The 16152-nt window shown below is 41.5% G+C and overlaps 1 protein-coding gene and 1 non-coding gene across 2 annotated transcripts; both read right to left on the reverse strand.

The window, feature by feature from the left end:
• Positions 1-4632: 4632 nt before the first annotated feature.
• Positions 4633-4715, reverse strand: TRNAY-GUA (transfer RNA tyrosine (anticodon GUA)). The gene has a single exon. It is a non-coding gene; the product is annotated as a tRNA-Tyr (tRNA).
• An 8797-nt stretch (positions 4716-13512) lies between these two features.
• Positions 13513-14832, reverse strand: LOC144564087 (uncharacterized). The gene is made up of 3 exons (XM_078313604.1): positions 14395-14832; positions 14149-14333; positions 13513-13798 (listed from the first exon to the last, which is right to left on the reverse strand). The coding sequence occupies exons 1-3, from the start codon at positions 14830-14832 to the stop codon at positions 13513-13515; spliced, it is 909 nt and encodes a 302-aa protein (XP_078169730.1).
• Between the last annotated feature and the right edge of the window lie 1320 nt (positions 14833-16152).

Below are 16152 nucleotides of genomic sequence, written 5' to 3' on the forward strand. Positions count from 1 at the left end.
ACATAGTAATCTGATATGGTTTGGCAAACAGCATTTCCTATTGCCTTTGCAAGGAGAGTGAATAAAAGCTGCTTTTGCCGGTGTAGCAAGGGGTGCACGAGGCCTACTGGGACCAAAGAAACAACAATTGTTGGGGCTGCTTCTACTTTCAAGACGTGAAATGGCTTTCTTCATCAATTTGTTCTCTCCAGCCGGTTGGTATAAGAATGCTCGTGGATTCTGTAACCAGAGTGATCAGCATCATAATGAGTTCTTTACTACAGTGAAGGAAAAAAAGAGTGACACATCCTACTAGCAAAATGATGACTGTTACCATAGACTGAAATGAGCCTTATCCCCTTGAAATATTGAGTATTTCTATAGCCTTGGTCCGCGTACTCAGAAAAAGGATGTTATCCCGGAGTTAGACGGGCGGAGAGCTTGCTTAACAATAGCTTATGAAATATGTACGGCTGATAAGTATAGCATCTGAAACACTCTTTATGCAGCTATACCTTTGAAAGAGGCGTCGGGTAATGTTGCGTCTAGTTCTTTCTTGAGGGATTTGTATAAGTACATGACTAAGACGGCGGTGGGTGGGTTCAGCTCGATCAACTGGGATAGGAGTTTTTTCTCTATCTTGCGGAAAGCCGTGGTGTGAAAGCAGTGCGTCCAGAAAGCTGTGATTCATGGGAGGGAGCAGCTTCGATAGCTTTGGCTGTTAAAAACTCTTGGTCTTGGAGCATCAGTGTCATCAGTTCACCCAAGATCGGCAGGACAAATAACAACTAGGTTTGTGCCAGAAAAGCGTCTTGCGTGACCGTCAAGGGAAAGAGAACAGCCTTCAATCCGCCCGGAAAGATCAGCTCTCTCTTTTCTAGCTGACTGATTGGTCCCAGTTTCAGTAGTTGAATGAACTCGTGCTTAGAAAGTATCCTTCCAGATTCTCCTATCCTACTGGGATGAAACGCTTATGTCTCTTGATGTGCGGTTTGACTCGTTCTGGTATTTTTTAAACATGAGAACTTCTCGGACCGTAGGTAAAGAATCAATCCAACATTTTGAGAACGAGTAAGGACCTTCCAAATAAAAGGGGATGTTTGCCATGTACGATAGCTTCACTACAACACTTTTCATAAATCTACCAAGCTAGCTCTACTAGTAGCATGGTTGAAGCATAAAAAACTCCACTCATTACCTGGTTAAACCATAGGTGAAGGATAGCCTACACAAGCTAGCCCTAACACAAGGCCCCATATAGATTCAGCTTAGGTAGGGGTTTCTGAGAGATTGATCGATGTACCTAAGCTAAACTTAGAAGATTGAACCACCGGAATTAGGAGAGCTGAGGTTTAATCCAAGACCAGGAAAGCACCAGCTATATCGAAGCCCAATGCCAAGCAAAGCCCTAGACTACAAGTGAAGAAATTGGCTTCAAGCTTCGCCCTTAACCCAAGATGAGGTGGAGCCTTACCCCGACACAAGAAGGGACCCCGGATAGTGGGCTTAGTCAGACCAACATAGGTTGTCAACCGGAGAAGCTCCCGTTATTGTTGGTTTATGGATATCCTAAGACGAGAGGATTGGGCTTAGAACAAGACCCATCGGTGGATATGATCACATCTTCATGACAAGAGGTGTACACCTTTGGCCTCACTCAAGGTAATGGGTGGCCAAACCTAACGAGTCTAAACAAATTGGATCTTTGTGTGACAAAAACAGAGATTGGGCTTAATATTAAAGCAGAAAAGATCAAAACGGTTTTAAGTGCCATAAGAATATTTTTATGATCATTTCGTTATATAAATTAGATGTATATATTAATATCATATATAAGAATGTAATGTCAAACAATGTATGTGTCTATCTCTTTGTCTTTATAGACCCGATATGATACAGGAAATCTAGTCAAAATGTACCATTAACGAATTTGCAATCGTTTATTGTATCCTTAACATACGGAAAAGACAATGGACCATATTCGATCCATGTAATTAGATTATTCTATTTTTTATATAGACGGTGCAGATCTGACTCCACGTTGGACCGAAAGGAAAGATTAGATCTACTAATAGCGGCATAAGAAGAGAAACTAGACTCTTGCGGAGCATAAGAAGAGCTACTATACTGGCATTTGCTTCAACCCGGGAGACATCATGATCCATACTCTCTGTCGGGGGGCTTAGGCTTGGTGGCTTCTAGGCTCTTTCCACCAAAGCAATATCAAATAGAGATTATCTCCGTTGGGGACCGAGGCTTTCCCTATCTCTGATCTTCAAAATCCATATCTCTTTCTTCTTAGGCACAGTTGCTTTCCTTGATTCGGGCACAGTGTCTTCGCTACGCGCCTTGTCTCTTTCTCATCTCTGGGCCTGTGGCTTAGTCACCATAGGTCATCCGCAGAGAGAGGCCAGGTCCGTAAGCCGGCCCCCTTTCAAAGCCATTCCTTCTTGGATAAAAAGACGAAAGTTTAATCTAAATACTAATTTTTCGGTGGATAGACTAGGTGGATTCTCATTCATTCTTTCAGCAGCTCTAGGAATAGAGTTAGAGAGATAGAAGACCTGGGCCTTACTAATGCTAATACCAGAGGAAAGTAGAGCGAGGATAGGTGATATCAGTGACCAGGGAGTACGGGCTCCTTTTGAGCAGCGGAAGGTTCTCAAGTTCCAGTCTCTCATAATCCAGCCTTCAAACATAAAAAAAAGAGGACTTTATGCCCCACGGTCAAAGACCGAAAAGAGGGATGTAGGACAATGGTTTCACTGCTATAAATCGTTCTAAGAGTGGTTTTTATATGTAGTATAGTAAGAGTTCGCCCTTCATGTAGTACTAGATTTATGTTATTTAAGTTCTTCTTTTCGGATACTATAAAGGGCAAAGAGAGGTTCCAGGTAATACGAGGATTTTATAGCATATGAACCTCCCTTCAACCTGCTAGCCTCACCTTCTTTCTTCACACCGGAGACAACACCTACGATTCCCTTCTCAAGCAGAAACTCCAATAATATACCAGCAACGTTGTACAGACCTTGACCTTCTTCTTTCTTGGCCTTATTACCCATCACACCCTTACCCTTTTTCTTAGGGCCTGCTGAGGTGCTAGAAGAGTCAGAAGATGAACTACCATGCTTTTCACTACCAGATGAGACATTACCACGCCGTTTTTCCTTCATATGAGAAGCTTGTTTGACGAGCAAGATGATCCAGGCTGAAACACGCACCATCGTTGACTCATCATCCAGAGCTGAAAAGAATTTAAAAATCACTTTTCATGCTACTAACTCCAATCGTTCCAACGCATTAACAACATGGATTTCGAGAAAATGAGAGCAAAATTGTTGCATTCAAACCCAGCGAGTGAAACTACAGTGGAACGAGTACAAAAGAGCGAGTGAAATGGAAATGAAACGAGTACAAAAGAGCGAGTGAAACTACAGTGGAACGAGCGAGCGGAAGGCGAATATATTTCTCAAGTGAATCTTCTTCTTTTTCCTTTTTTCTTACACCAACTTTTTTCATGTACTTTCCAAATTGAGTAATTCCCAAATTATGGAATAGCAAAGTAACATACCCAAATTGAAGTCCAAGTTGCATAAAGAGCGCGCGGAGACGGCTGACGACGAGAGTCCAGTATTTGAAATACTCTTTCTTTCATATTAAGAACTCCAAGGCAGGAAAACTACATACCACCTAACAACTACTTGGGGTACTTTCTAAATGAAGTAGAAGTTTCTATAAAGAGGCGAGCCAGAATTAGTAAAGGCCGAGAGCAAAGATGTGAGTCAGAAGTAGGGATTTTTTCTCTGTCAAAAAGTTTTCCTAAAGCGATTCGTGGTGGAGTTCATCCCATCCAGCAGTCTTCCTTACCAAGCTTGTGTAGCATTCTAAGTAGAGTGCCGCGCCAGCTTGGATACTTCACTCGTTCTCAATTATCTGGTCGTAGTGACTTGTCTGTCTGAAAATTGCATCCCCAATTGCTCAAATAAACCCCAGAGAAGCAAAATGAAAGAACAAGGGCTGGGTCAAATCGATACCAGTACATACCGATGATGGTACCCGCTTGGTGTATTAGCTAGAGGATAAGGCACTGAGTGGTGGTAATGTATCGAGGAATGTATGACCTGTGTCCGCCAGGTGCTATTGATGGACCGGACTTACCTTCGAATGAATAACCTGCTTTGGTACTAGAACTTGATGAATGAAAGTAGCTAGCTCCTAGGCGTGGGTCAAACTTATGAGGCTTGTGATCTCTATCGGTGATATTGATCATTGAATGAAAGACGGCAACGTTTTCACATCAAATGCATTTTCTTTTCTGTGTTTGAGGGCCCTTCCTTCGTCTATCGTATGTCTCGCTTGGCTTCGTCCCGAACGAACCCATGAGGCATGATGGCGGGCGCGTGTGCCGACTGCAGAAACTACAAGCCGACGCCGGAAGCGACTCGCTCCTATATATTCTCGTCTCGTTGGAATTGGATATAGATGGGGAAGAAATCTCTAGAGATCATCTTTTTTCGACAACCTCTCTCATCTCAAACGCATACGATACAATTGAATGAGCACGGAAAAAAAGAAAGAGCTTCGCTCGGTGGGCCCTCCCTCCGGCGGCTTCCGCCTACTTTCTATTCTATGAAGTCTACAACAAACAAGTGGGAGAGGCAGGATTCGAACCTACGTAGAATTCCTTCAACAGATTTACAGTCTGCCGCTTTTGACCACTCGGCCACTCTCCCCTCCTTCCTTTCTGGGCGGAAGCCCCCCTCCCTGAGAGGGTTCCTTAATAAGAAGGAAGGTGCCCTTCGTTCTGAAGTGAAGAAAAGAAGATGGAGCTCCCTATTTATTAGATTAGCTAGTGTTCCGGGAGAATCAATAAGGTCATTTAGTAAGTTCATAACAATTTATGTCAAGCAAGGGGCAAAGCTTATACATACGACCCCCCATTGCCATCGTCGGCTTTCCCTTCCCCAGCCTCCTTCGTTGCTTCTAGCTAAGTGGAGGAGAAGAGGCCTCGCTTCTGGCGAAGCAGCGAGTGAAGGAGCGAGCAAGTGAATGAAGGAGCCTGCGAGCATAGAGTGAAGCGCGACAGTCCCCACCCAGGCGAGTCATCTTCCTCAAAGGAGTGACCCTATTGATTTTCTTCCCTTCTACTTAAACTGAGCGAGCAGCAAGCGTAGGCAAGAGTTTACGTAGGGGTAGGTGGGGGGCAAGCAAGCTCAGGCGGAGCTAGCCGCGCGTACTCTTCTGCTATCAATGCGCCAGCGAAAGAAAAAAAGGGTGCCCGCCCGGAAAGAATTTTGACTTCCCGCTTGGTGTGTAAGGGCTCAACGGTTCACAAGTTGTAATCCTTTCGTATTGGGTAATAGAAAGGCGCACCACACAAGGTTGCGAAGCCCCGGAGACGTAGGCCTTTGTTTTGCCGAACTCCGTTATCATCCCGCGTGTCAAATTTCTCTAAACTCATCTATTTACTTTCAATTGCAATTTAATTTCAGTTTTTGAGCAATTAGAGGTGCCCCTAAGTGTAACAAAGTGGTATCAGAGCAAGTTACTCGAATTAAGACACTTAATTGGAGATTAGATCAACTTGACAAATGGCACCCTATAGATCCGTGAAAGAACCCCTAATTTTTGGTACTACTACCAAAAATTTCATGCATTGGAAGAAAACCATGATTAATTACTTGAATATCCTTGAGGTGTGGTATGTGGTTGAAAAGGGGTATACACCAACATACACAAATGTAGCTACCGAGGGTTCAACCGATACAAAAATTGAGACCGTCGATACCAAACAAACCAAGAAAGACAATCACCTAGCAACCAATGCCATATTCAATTTGGTTAGTGAATCGATAGCCTCACTCTTTGGTAGTGCATCAAGTGCGAAAGAAATGTGGGATGCTCTTGTAAACCGGTATGAAGGCAATACCCAAATCAAACGAACCAAAATAACCGGTCTAGAAGCAAAATTTGAAACCTTCAAGGTTGAAGATGGTGAAAGCATTGAGGATATGTATAATAGACTTATGCATATCCAAAATGAATTTACCGAATTGGGAGAACCGCTTTCTAACAATAAAATTGTAGGAAAGCTATTGAGAGTAATGCTCATACGGGATCGATGGTCCCGATTGGTGAGTGCACTAGAGGCAATCCAAGGCACGCATGACACATTCACACCGGATGACCTCTATGCACACTTTAGGAGCTTCGAAGAAAAACTTCGACAATCCGGTGATTTGAAGCAAAGCTCAAAATCTAAAACCGTAGCTTTCCCGGCACAAAACCGTAACTTTCTGAGCTCCTCAAACACCCATCTCTCAAATGATCAATTTATCAACAAAATTGATCATGAAACATCCAAGGATGCCCTTCTCTTATCTAAGATGTTCCAAGGGATGCTTGATTTTGAAAGAAAATACAACAAGGAACGAGAAGAGAAGAGCAAGAGGGTAGTATGTTTTGCATGCCATAGAGAGGGACATACCATCCAAACATGTTTCAAACTATTTCCACAATTGAAGAATACGGATGGTGAAAAACAACAAGACCGAAAGCCAAGGCAAAAGTATGACGGGTACATAAAGAAGAAAGCCAAAGCTATGCAAGCTTTGTTTTCGGATAGCGAGACGGATAAATCCGATGCGGAATCGGAGAATGAAGAGGAGATCAACCTGCATTGATGGCAAGTGTAGATGAAGGTCCCTCGAAGATTGACATGGACTCAATTATAGCAAGCAAGAACATCACCGATGAGACAACCATCAACTTTCTCATGGAACTTGCTAAATCAAGGAATGCCAAGGAGGGAGATGATGTAGTCAAAACCTCAACAAACTTTGCTAATGAGGTACACTCAACACTTAGTCTTGATGGTTATGAGACCGAACTCGAATTTATAAATGAAGGTGGTGAAGAATATAGTGGTGAAATTGACATTGAAAATTGTATAATCACAAATGAGACCAATAATAACTTGTGTACCAATCGGTTAGAAACCAATGATGCAAGCACTTTCACCAATAAAATCATAATGCACGATGCTAATGAATCTAGGTTGCGATCTCTTATTGATGAGTCAAATAGAACCTTGGTTGAGAAGGAATGTATTATTCAAAAATTAATTGCTAAAAATGACATGTTAGAACTTGAAAATAAAAAGTTAAAAGCATCACACTTAGGTGAAATAGGCATTTTAAAAGTTAAAGTTCAAACCTTAGAGACCGAAATTCGGGCATTGAGATCTCTTAGTGAATTTTCAAAAGTCACTAGTCTAGATCCCTACTATGTGAGCAAGTTGATACATGATCAATCCTATCATATAACGTTTTAGGATTATCTGTAGCAATGTTAAAGTCAAATATAAAACGTTGTAACGTTTTAATTGTATTTGAGCTTCAAAAATTCCTGTTTTTGATCAAGATTTTACAGAGCAAAACGTTATGTAACGTTTTATAAACGTTGTAACATTTTTGAACGCTCTTGCTGAGCTGTCAGAAAATTAAAACCCTAAATCATAATTTGAACTAAAACGTTGTAACGTTTTGGTTCAAACAGCTCATTTTTGAGCTGACACTATAAGTAGAGCAGTGGGGTTCCTCCCCAATTTATTCCAGCCGACCCTAATTAATTCAAAAGCAAATTTCTGAGAGTTTAGCCTACTCCATTGTTGTGAGAGCTTAAAACTTCAAAATCCCTCAAGAAACCTCAAACCTACTTCACTAATCTTGATATATATTAGGTTAGAGTGATCTATTGAGTGTTTCTCTTGTGTTTTTAGACAATCGAGACCTTGTTCTCATCTCTTTGAGTTGGCCGTTTGACTTCTCGCTTGGTGTGTAAGGGCTCAACGGTTCACAAGTTGTAATCCTTTCATATTGGGTAATAGAAAGGCGCACCACACAAGCTTGCGAAGCCCCGGAGACGTAGGCCTTTGTTTTGCCGAACTCCGTTATCATCCCGCGTGTCAAATTTCTCTAAACTCATCTATTTACTTTCAATTGCAATTTAATTTCAGTTTTTGAGCAATTAGAGGTGCCCCTAAGTGTAACACCAGCCACCTCCGTCACAGTCTGCACGCCCACACCCAGCAGACTCTTAGGGATCTCTACTCCCTCATGATGGAGATCAGGGATACTCAGTTGGAGCAGGGTCGTCACATCACGGCTATACAGCAGCAGACCGACCTTCACAGCGATCGCTTGGATGAGCTCACTGGACACATGTGTGACTATGCTGAGCGCCTTGGTGACATCGAGGACCAGTTTCGCGACTGACGCTTCGACCCCTCCTATGACTACTGATCAGGTTTGTTTTCCCTACCCCAGCTTTTATCTTTTTATCTTAGTTTACTTACTTGCATGTCTTGAAGCATTGAGGACAATGCTCATACTAAGCTTGGGGGGGGGGGGGGGTGATTAGTTGTTTTGTTTAGTTGCATGTAGTTTTGTTCTTTTTGTTTTTGTGTTTGCATGTTTCGAGGATTAATTTGTGTGAATTGCGTGAATTAGGGACCAAATTAAGAAATTTTGGTTGTGAAATGGTTGAATTTGTGAAATTGGAAATAACCACACATTTGGTTAAAAGAACTGTATATGATAGTTTGTTTTGGGACTTTGTAGAATTGAGAATTGAATTGTACCAAGAAAGCATTTGAAACCGAACTGTGCCTTATAAAAATAGAGAAATGGGATTTGAAAACAATAGAAAGGTTGGGATATCCATTGGTATGAGAGAATACCATTGGATATGTGTATTCATGATATGTGCAAACAAATAAAAAAATAAAAAAAGAAGAAAAAGAAAAAGATGGAGAAAATAAGAGTACTGGCAATAAGTCCATTAGGGCGCCTTTGAGCTCGTCTCCAAAAATAAAAAAATCTTTGCACATATCAACACATGTAGTCCGCGACTTTCTGACCTAAGCTTGTTCCAAGCTTGGGGGGAGTATCAAAGAAAAACAAATCACCACAAATGAGGGCATAAACTTGGTAGAAAAATGAACTATTGATGCGTTTGATTACTTGGTTCTTACAAATAGCAATACATTCTTGAATATGGGGTTTTGATTGATTGAATTATGGGGTGAATCAAAATGGACCAAAGGAAACCAAATCACTATCCAAAATGACTATAATATGTTTCTAACGAACGCAAGACCATGCAAATTTTCCTCTTAGTAGACTAACTTGCATTTAGGTAAGTCCAACAACCAGAACCACACCAAATCACTATCCATATTATGTCTAATTTACAGCCCTAATTTGCACTAAAACCTGTGTTTTAAAGCCTATAAATGTGGACTTTTTACTTGTATTTCGATGAAATGTGGTACTGCTATGTTTTGTTTGGTATTTTGTAGGAAAAAGGGAGAAAAACTGGATCTGACAATTTTTCATACGGCCCGTATGATATTCCCTACGGGCCGTACAAGATTTGTCCAACCACACAGAAGGTTTCCACAAGAGAGGCACGAAGTCTCCAAGACAAAACACAGGCATACGGCCCGTACGGGGTCCCCTACGGGCCGTAGGACGCTAATTCGGAAAATCCAGCTGGAATCTGAAATGAGCATAATTTAAGGAGGCCGAAAAGGAAGCCTCTTGGGGCGTGATCTGGGGCATTAAATGAGATATTTCACACCAGAAAAAGGGAGATTCACCACTGGAACTTGGACAAGCTTTCTTGGGGCAAAAGACAAGAGGAGAAGAGGAAGAGAAGTGAAAAATGAGAGTTTGCAACGGATCTTCGGATTTTCCACTGTTTTGTCATGAACTCTTTTATCTCTTGTTATTTGTGGTATCTTGTGAACATGAGTAGCTAATTTACTTTGTTTCTAGGGTTAAGATGTAGTTTCTAGTTTGGTTTTGTTTGCATGCTACTTGGATTTTGTGTTGAATGCTTTGTTTTTACCTTGTTGAGTAGTATTTTGATTGCTTTATTTGTGCTTGCTTGAATTGATTAGTCCTCCCGTTAGATGAATGCGAACATCTAAGTGTTAGGAGCCAAGTCTATTACATTTAATCCAACCGAATAAAGTATATGAAGTAGGGTGAAACCAAGGAGTACCCGAAAGGCGAAACTTTCCTTGAGGCGAAAGTTCTTGGATACTTTTAGTAAACCAACAAGTAACTTGGATAAATTAGGCCAAAATGCGAAAGTTGAGGTTTAACGCATCTAAGAGGGAAGTATTTGAGTCTAGTAATCGGGTACTAGGCCAAAATGCGAAAGTTGAGGTTCGGTATCTAGATCTGGTCGATAGAAACCCTAAACACTAGCATCAATGCAGAAAACAGTAGCTGCAACATTAACTCGGGGTCCCCTACGGGCCGTACGGGAATCCGTACGGGCCGTTTGTTAGTTTGTAATAATCTAGAAGTCAATAATACGATAATTTATCATAAAGCTTTGTTCATGAATTGGATGATTAATATCATTTTGTTGCCTTGAGTATTATTGAATTTATGGATCATTTCGAGTTCATGACTGAAATTGTGAAACTCCATAATATAGATGATATATACTCTTAATCTTAAAAGGTCACTAACCAAGGTAATTAGCAGGAACACTAATTACCGCTATAAGATTAGTATGTGGATTAAAAGATGGTTAAGTTTTACAAACCACCTGACACGAGATGTCATTTTAATCACATAGATACATGTTCTAGGAACATGGTATTTGACAGACCCCGAATGAAACATTAAATAGAATTGTGTTCGTGTCATTTATGTTTTCATTCAGTGTCACGTTCTACAGTATGAGGTATTTATCGTTCCCACTGAGAAATATGTATGTGTGATTGTTATCTACCGCTGTCCGTAAAAAGCAGTCATAACGGTAGCTTTTCCATATGTATAGCTTAGCTGAGGAAGTGATAGTTTACCAAGAATACTATTTGTCCCTCGTATCTCTATACGAGCTATAGCATCACTGGGCCCCTTGGTAGAGTTAGATTATCTGCTAGCGGTATAATTACAAGAGTAATTATATTTGATAATCTGCTCAAGATCAAGAAAAGATTCAGTTAGCAAGGATGACACACATCTACCTTGAAACTGATCTGATAGCTATGAGACAGAAGAACAGACACAAGTAAATTGTTTACTGGATCGTGATATTGTACAGTACAGCATCATCTGTGTAATTGGATGGTCATGATGTGTTGCCAGATGCCACCCATGATTATAGAAGTTAAAACAGTTTTAACTCTATTTACCAACATAACACAGATCCTATTGGGTCACACCATATAGGAGTTAATCGGAGAATCTTATTTTGATTGATTATAAATTGGTTATGATCAATGATAAGATGGTTATAATTAATTATACATGTTATAATTAAATTATAAATGTTATGTAAAAATAACAAGCAAAAACATTGGTTAATTTATAAACGTGTATGACACGTTGTATAAAAGTTAACCGGTTAATTTATAAATGTGCAGGACACATTGTATAAATTACCGAAACAACAACCGCAAGAAAAATATATATAATTATTCAGAATAATTATACGAATATTATTTGTGTTCGGGCCGAGGGCATTCGGATCTTTTCAGATTCGTCCTTATCCGCATGACATGTCATCGATCCTATCCAGATGACACGTCATCGACACCGAAACAAATAACCGAAAGAAAAATATATATAATTATTCAGAATAATTATACGAATATTATTTGTGTTCGGGCCGAGGGCATTCGGATCTTTTCAGATTCGTCCTTATCCGCATGACATGTCATCGATCCTATCCAGATGACACGTCATCGACACCGAAACAAATAACCGAAAGAAAAATATATATATAATTGTTCAGAATAATTATACGAATATTATTTGTGTTCGGGCCGAGGGCATTCGGGTCTTTTCAGATTCGACCTTATCCGCATGACACGTCATTGATCCTATCCAGATGACATGTCATCAATCCTATCCACAAGGGCAAAATGGTCATTTCACACCTATGCCACCTTGCATGTGTAGAAGCATGGAGAAGAATGTGGAAGGGTGTGGAAGGGGTATTTTGGTCATTTCACATATAAAAGGATGAGGTGTCAATGACATATCTTGTAAATAGGCCGAACTTGGATGGCATTTTGGTCTTTTGCAACCGAATCTAAACACTATAAATAGGGGTGGAGGGGTAGAGAGAGATATATATATATGCACATTCACATGTATCTTTTCGTGCAGAAACGAATCGGTATTTTCTCTCTTTCTCGGTTTCTCTCCCAAATAGTGTTTCGGTTGAGAAAAGAAAGTTATACGTAGTTGACGTATAATCTTGCGGGTTGTTGTGGAGAATATTTACGGGATTGATGAATAGTGTTTTACCGAATTTCGCGGTATGTCAGTTTTGCATATTGATGAAACTGAGCAACCGAAAATTCGTGTTTACGGGTTTTCGTCTTATTCCCGTGAATAGTGTTTTTGCAGAATTCCGCGGTTTATGGTATTTCTGGCAGAAGAAATAAACCGCTCTCCGGTTAGTCCTGGTGGATAACCGATAGAGGTATCACACGTGTGATACTCCGAGTCGATTCCTTCCCTGGTGAGGCTCTACTCACTCGGTCTGCATTCCAACTGTGATTTGGAAACAAGGTATAAATATGTTATATTAATCTATTTAATTTGTAAGTAGATTAAAGTTTTAGAAATCAATCATGGAGTAGATCTGTAAAAGGATTAAAAGGGTCCTTGCAATGAAAGACTTCAGAAGGAACTCTGCTTTGGTCTTTCCGGCATATCCCTTTTAATTCACGGCTTGAGTTAGAAGTAAAAATTTTTGTTTTACGTTCTTTCCGCAGCTTAAGCCTAAACGGGTTTTGGTTACCGCGAAACCCCAAAAGTGGTATCTAGAAAACCCTACACCGTTTGCCTCGGGGCTGAACAGAAATGAAATCTGAACCCTGGAAACGGCTTTTTATCAATTGAAAACAACTTTAATTCTCTTTATTGTCTTTTAAACTTGTCATAAATCATTAGAATTGTTAGAACCAGACCAAATCAATTTCTCTCACTTCTAGAATCTCAAGTAATTTTAAGACGAGTCCGGTCATTTTCTTCCGTCCCTGTGGATCGATACCTGAGCATACTCATCGATAGGATAGTACACTTGTTATCTGATTTGACAGAGTATAACAAAGGTTTAAAAGGTATAGCTTGCTATACTAAAATTTTGTAGCATATATTCTGTGCGAACAGCCCAGAATGCTTTGTGTTCGATTTCCACAGGTAGGTGGCATGATTTTCCAATATACACCAACTTGAAGGGGCTCATCCCAATCGGTGTCTTGAACGCAGTTCGGTACACCCAGAGTGCATCACTCAGTTTTAGTGACCAATTCTTCCTTGTTCTCGCTACAGTCTTCTGCAAGATAGACTTTATCTCCCTGTTGGAAATTTCAGCTTGACCATTAGATTGAGGGTGATAAGAAGTGGTTACCTTATGGGTTACCCTATGACGGCTCAGGAGACTGTCGAACTGTCGGTTGATGAAGTGCTTGCCTCCATCACTGATAACGGCTCATGGCACTCCAAAGAGAGGGAAAATGATGTCGGTGAACAGTCGCTTCACTGCATTTGAGTCCGCCTTTCTACATGCCACTGCCTCTACCCATTTTGACACGTAGTCAACTGCTACCAAGATATATTCATTCCCACATGATGATGGAAATGGCCCCATTAAATCAATGCCCCACACATCGAAAATCTCTACCTCAAGGATCGAGTTAAGAGGCATCTCATTGCGTCTGGTGATATTCCCAGTCCGTTGACACTTGTCGCAAGCCGAGACGAAGGTTCTTGCATCCCTAAAAATAAAAGGCCAAAAGAAACCAGATTGCAATACCTTGGAGGCTATCTTGGAGAACGAAGCGTGTCCCCCCATAAGCGGAGGAGTGGCAATGGTCAAGAATGGAACGTGTCTCCTCGTAAGGCACACAGTGTCTGAAGATGTCATCAACACCTACTTTGAAAAGATAAGGGTCATCTCAAAAATAATACCTGGCGTCCGATCTAAGCTTCTTCCTCTACTGGTAGGTCATGTCGGGGGGTAGCACTCCAGAAGCTAGAAAGTTTGCGATGTCTGCATACCAGGGAACTGTCTGAGTTGTTACATGGCCCGTGTGAGGGGTCGTGTGATCCTGGTGTTGCAGTGCACGGGCCAGGGTCTGTACGGGTCGTGTCAAGGTCATCTGGAACAGAAACTGAAAGGAGTTGCTCATCAGGAAATGAATCATTGATTGGCAGGTTGTTGGTCTTGTCATCTGCCCAGTGGAGTCGGGAGAGATGATCTGCAATAGTGTTTTCCACTCCTTTCTTGTCTCTAATCTCGAGATCAAATTCCTGCAAAAGAAGAATCCATCGGATCAATCTAGGTTTGGCATCCTTTTTACTTAAAAGATACCTGAGTGCAACATGGATCAGTGTAAACAATGATCTTCGAACCAACTAGGTAGGATCTGAATTTATAGAGAGCAAACACAACTACGAGAAGCTCTTTCTCGGTGGTTGTGTAGTTCATTTGGGCTGGATCTAGCACTTTACTTGCATAGTAGATAGCACATGGCTTGTCAATTTGGAATCGCACCTTCTCGCATTCTATGTTCAGGGTCAGTGTTCCTTTCTCCACATCAATTATTGCACCTGCAGTTCTTAGAAAAGGTCGTCCCATAATAATGGGGACTTCCTTGTCCTCTTCCATTTCCATAACAACAAAATCAGCGGGTACATAGAATTTACCAACTTGTACCAGTACATCCTCCACTATGCCAAGTGGAAGTCTCACTGAGGAGTCCGCGAGCTGCAAGGTCATTCGTGTAGGTCGGAGCTCACCTACCCCCATTCGATCAAAGATAGTGCGTGGCATGAGACTCACGCTGACTCCTAGATCACATAGAGCTTTCTTGATCATGACTTTTCCTATAGTGCAAGGAATGGAAAACTTACCAGGGTCTTCCAATTTGGGTGGTAGCTCACTTCTCAAGATGGCACTGCACTGTTATGTCAATTTTACTGTCTCTTGTCCCCCCAAGCTTCGCTTGTTAGATAAGATCTCCTTCAAGAACTTGGCATAGGTGGGCATTTGGGTTAGGGCTTCAGTGAACGGGATGGTGATGTACAGTTGTTTGAGAACTTCAATGAACTTGGAAACTCTTCATTGATCTTTGATTCTGCCAGTCTCTGAGGAAAGGGAACAGGGGGTCTGTATGGTGGTAGTTTGGAGGTCCCCTTGTTCTTCTGGCTGTCAGGTTCACTCTATATGGCCCGTGAAGGATCGATATAGTTCGTGTGAGGTTGGTTGTCGACAGTGGATGCTGGCTGAGTCAACTCAGCACGGTCAAGTGTCAGTATCTCATCAGGTGGTGGTTTTACAGGCCGTATGGGATTTGTACGGTATATGTTCTTCACTTCATGATCAGGCATGGCAGGTCCTTCATAATGGGTTCCACTTCTCAGCGTCACCGCCTTAGCCTCACTTCTGGGGTTGACTTCTGGTTGGCTAGGTAGCCTTCTAGGTTGTGTTTGGCTTGAGGTGGCTTGGTGACCCATCTGCTCCATCATCAACTTGTTATGAGCAATCAGTTGAGCATTCATAGTTTGCATTTGCTCGAATATCATCTGGTTCATCTTTCCTTGCTCATGCATAAAGTTACTCACAGCGGGAGCAATGTATGGCTTGGAAGGTCCGTTTTGGTTGTTGAAAGGTGCATTTTGTTGAGCTCGGTTGTTCTGGTTGTTGAAGGAGGCATTTTGGTAGAAGTTTCGGTTGTTACCACCGGAAGGATTGTGGAATTGGTTGTTGAAAGAGGAGTTAGAGGGGTTGTTGAATGGCGCAGGGTTGGTTTGTTTCCACCCCCAGTTTTGTCGCTCAACCGGGTCTTTGGAGTAGGATTGGTTGAAAGGAGGTTTTGGGAAATATGATGGTTCATTGTTGAGAGAGTTTACTTGCTCGGATTCTTCATCATTTTGCGCCAGTGGGCATTGCTCATAAACATGTCCCTCATCTCCACACATGACACAAGATTGTGGTTGTTGGCTGGCAACTGACTTCACACTCAACTTTTCAACTGCCTTTTGCATAGCATCTAGCTTGGCGGTTAGAGCAGTGATCTGGTCAACTTCAAATTTTCCGCCACCTCCAGGTCGGGAGTTGTCGCGACCT

This window comes from Carex rostrata, chromosome 1, assembly GCF_964058835.1.
Source record: "Carex rostrata chromosome 1, lpCarRost1.2, whole genome shotgun sequence".
Classification (NCBI taxonomy): Eukaryota; Viridiplantae; Streptophyta; class Magnoliopsida; order Poales; family Cyperaceae; genus Carex; species Carex rostrata.